This window comes from Corylus avellana, chromosome 4, assembly GCF_965113065.1.
Source record: "Corylus avellana chromosome 4, dhCorAvel1.hap1.2, whole genome shotgun sequence".
Lineage (NCBI taxonomy): Eukaryota > Viridiplantae > Streptophyta > Magnoliopsida > Fagales > Betulaceae > Corylus > Corylus avellana.
The window spans coordinates 13,115,253-13,119,039 of record NC_142493.1 but is presented as its reverse complement, the minus strand read 5'-3'; the positions used below and the strand labels follow the sequence as shown (position 1 = coordinate 13,119,039).

At 44.2% G+C, this 3,787-nt stretch overlaps 1 protein-coding gene across 1 annotated transcript; it reads right to left on the bottom strand.

Moving 5' to 3' along the window:
- Positions 1–2,305: 2,305 nt before the first annotated feature.
- On the bottom strand, positions 2,306–3,297 carry LOC132178089 (uncharacterized). The gene is made up of 2 exons (XM_059590546.2): positions 3,022–3,297; positions 2,306–2,923 (listed from the first exon to the last, which is right to left on the bottom strand). Exons 1-2 carry the CDS (start codon positions 3,295–3,297, stop codon positions 2,306–2,308), a joined length of 894 nt encoding a protein of 297 aa, XP_059446529.2.
- Positions 3,298–3,787: the final 490 nt, after the last annotated feature.

Genomic DNA, 3,787 nt, shown 5'->3' with positions numbered 1-3,787 from the left:
CCTAGGCCCTGTGTGTTTGTCGATTTCCATAGAACATATGCTTTTCTAAAGAACAACTTAGTATATACCATGCTAAATCTTTTAGGAAAGAAAAGAGTTAGAGTATACACCCATGCCTAACTCGTTGCTTAGGGAAATCAATAGCTTAAGGAGTTAGAGTTTAACCCTTAGGTTGGCAAACATTAAATATGCATAACTTGATCAAAGCAATGGCATATTGATATGCTAGTTTAACATAATTAGTGGTGGATATCGAAGCCCTACCCTTTGTTATCATCACATCAACAATCAATCTTTAACTTGCTTTTGCTTAAGGAATCTATTTTTAAACATCAATTCAGCAATCCTCGTGGGAATGATCCTGTACTTGCACCCTATACTACCATGTTGACCTTGTGCACTTGCAGGTAGAATGTACAATTATTTACCTATTAATTTAGGTATATTTTTGCACAACAAACGTAATCACCCTCCTCCTTGGAGACACACTTGAAAAGGGGTAACATGAAACCTCGTTTGTAGAGGGTTCCATTCGCTTTGGTAAACCAAGCAGCCTTAGTCCTAAGTTGGACTACTTTTTTTCTAGTTCTTCTGCCCATTTGGGCATCGCCTCTATTGCTAGAACCATGAGCTCCTCCATTACGGCAGACCTGAGTAGAATTTGCACTAGTTCTTCGGTTTCTTCCACACCGTCTTCCATTGATGAACCCATCTGAGCCAAATGATCAGCTCTCTCGTTCTCCTGCCTTGGGACCTTGATGATGCAGAATTTTTTGAAAACATTCTGCATGTTTTGTACCTTTTCCAAGTACAGCTTCATCTTCTCGCCTTTGGCTTCGAACCACACTCGGATGTGTCCGACAATCACTTGAGAGTTGCTTCGTACCTCCACAAATTTTGCTTCAATTTCTCGAGCCAAGCTAAGTCCCTCCAAGACTGCTTCATACGCGGCCTCGTTGTTGGTAGTTTTGAATTCCAACCTCAAAGAACTACACAATTCTTCTCTGTCTTGTGTGATTAGTACTAATCCAGCTCCACCGTTCTTCCTTGTGGATGATCCATCCACGTAAATTACCCATGTTTCGTCTTTTGGCCACTCCTTGATTTCTAGCAAATTGGTGAATTCTGCCAAGAAATCTACGAGTGCTTGGCCCATGATGGCCTTCCGAGGGACAAAATCAATGTCAAACTCCCTGATTTCGATAGCCCAGCTAGCTAATCTACCAGATAGATCTAGCTTCCGAAGTACCTTCTTTAGTGGATACTCGGTTAAGACTCTAATGGTGTGGGCTTGAAAGGATGGCCGAAGCTTCCTCGATGAGATGGTTAAGGTGAAGGCAAGCTTCTCCATCTGCACGTACCTTTCCTCCGATCCTCTCAAGGCTCGGCTGATGAAGTACACCAGCTTCTGTACACCTTCTTCCTGGACAACTTAAATCTTTTTAGGGTTGGCTTCAATTACTCGATTTGAAACCATGTAATAGAGGACCTTCCCTAAGGAAACTCCAAAAGTGCACTTTGTGCGATTCAACTCATCCCGTATTGCCTCAACGTCTTAAACGTTTCTTGTAAATCATGTGTGTGATCTAGTGGCAATACGCTCTCGATGAGCATATCATCAACATAGACCTCCATGTCACGTCCGATCTATCCTAGAAACATTTTGTTGACCAACCTCTAGTGGGTTTCTCTTGCATTCTTTAGACAAAAAGACATGACTTCGTACCAGTACAAACCTCGGTCGGTGATGAAGGCGGTCTTCTCTCGGTCAGCTGGATGCATGTAAATATAGTTGTACCCAAAAAATGCATCATAATATCCAGCTGTCGAATCCACCAGCACATCAATTCACGGAAGTGGAAAGCTATCCTTTGGGCATGCCTTGTTAAGATCGGTGGAATCCACGCACATCCTCCATTTCCCATTCGACTTCTTGACCAACACTACATTGGTCAACCAATCGGGGTAAAAGATTTCTTCGATGAACTGAGCCATAAGCAACTTCTCCATTTCTTCAGCTATGGTCAAGTTTCACTCGGGGGCAAAGTTTCTTCTCTTCTGTTTCATCGGCTTCATCTCCGGATCCACATTCAGCTGGTGAAGTATTTCTTCAGGAATAATCCCTGGCATGTCTTCATGTGTCCAAGCAAAGACTTTAACAATTTTTTAAGAAAGCTGACGAAGCTATCTCGGACTTTCAAGGCCAGTTGTGAACCGATCTTCACAACTTCGCCTTCCCCTACCGATATGTCTACTAGCTCCTCAGTGAGTTCACCCTCTTTCATGCTGCCCGCACTATTGATCGTTAAAGGTGCAAATCCGACGATTTCTTCAGAGAAGTGTTGTAACACTTTCTCGCTGCAATTTGGTCTCCTTTGACTTCCCCGACTCCATCATCTGTCAGGAATTTCATCTTCAGGAGGTAAGTTAAAGTTTTCGCTTTCAACTTATTTAGTGCCAATTGACCAATGATTACGTTGTAGGCAGATGGTCGGTCAACCACCAGGAAACCCACCATTATTGTCACTTGTTTGGGGGTTGTTCCCACTATAACAGGAAGGGAGACGAGCCTGATGGGTTGGACTTGCTCTCCTGCAAATCCAACCTTGGGTGAGCCAAATGGTTTGATCCTCTCCCGATCTATTCCCATTTGTTTGTAAACTGGCCAGTATAAGATATCAACCGAGCTTCTGTTATCCACCAGAATTCGCTGAATGCTGTGATTCCCCACTGTTACCTTCACAACTAGCGCGTCATTGTGGGGCATTGCTACCCCTTCTGCGTCATCTTCTGAGAATGATAGGATCATTGGATCCTTCTTTTGGGCTTTAGAAGGTCTTTCAAGAAGGAAAACATCATCTACATTCACTCTTCTTGCATGAGCCTTCCTTGCCGAATTTGACTCGCCTCTACCAATCAACCCCTAGAGATCGTGTGGATCTCTCCTATCACATCTTGATTCCGAGGGATTTGGTGGCCTTCTTGATCTATCCTCAGCTTGGTATCTTGTCTTGGCCTCACAACACGATCATCCCACCTTCCATCGGGGGCTTCGTTGTTACCATCCCGCCGTAAAGGCTCTTGAGGCTCTCTACCCCTATTCCTTCCATCAGCCAAAAACCTCACCAACCTACAGTTCCTAATAAAGTTTTCTATTCCACGGCGAAGAGATATACACTCCTCGGTGAGATGACCATCGTCGTTGTGATACTCACAATACTTTTGATTGGTGCGCTTGTATGGAGGATTCCTCATCTTCGTCGACCATCTAAAGGCTGGATAACCTTTGATCTCCATGAATACCTCGGTAACACTGGTATTCAAACTAGTCAATTTCTAGCCTTGCTAGTGCTATGGCTCCACCTTCCTTTGCAGACTCTTTAGAGGTGCTATCTCCTCCGTTCTCTTCTTCCTAGAACTCTCCAATACTACTTTTTTGTTGCTGGCCTTAGCTGAGGTAGCCTGGGTTTTGGACTTCAATAAAGCCCCAATGGTTTCCTCCTAGTTGATCAACTCCTCAGCTTTGTTTATCAACAGCCTGAGCTTTTTTGGTCCTCTCAATTCCTTTCATGCCTCACTTCACGTTCTTGGTCCCTCCCGCTATTACGGCCTTCAGCAGCAGTAAGTCAAGTAGCGAGATCTTCATTTTGCTTCTTTAGCACTTCCATGGACTCGTCCATGCGTCTCCTGAACTCCTCGAACTGAGCATTCTGATGGTCAGACGTCCTAGCCATACCAGCTTTAACCTCTGGCTGAGGGTGTGAGCGTGTAGTCACCATCTCAGATT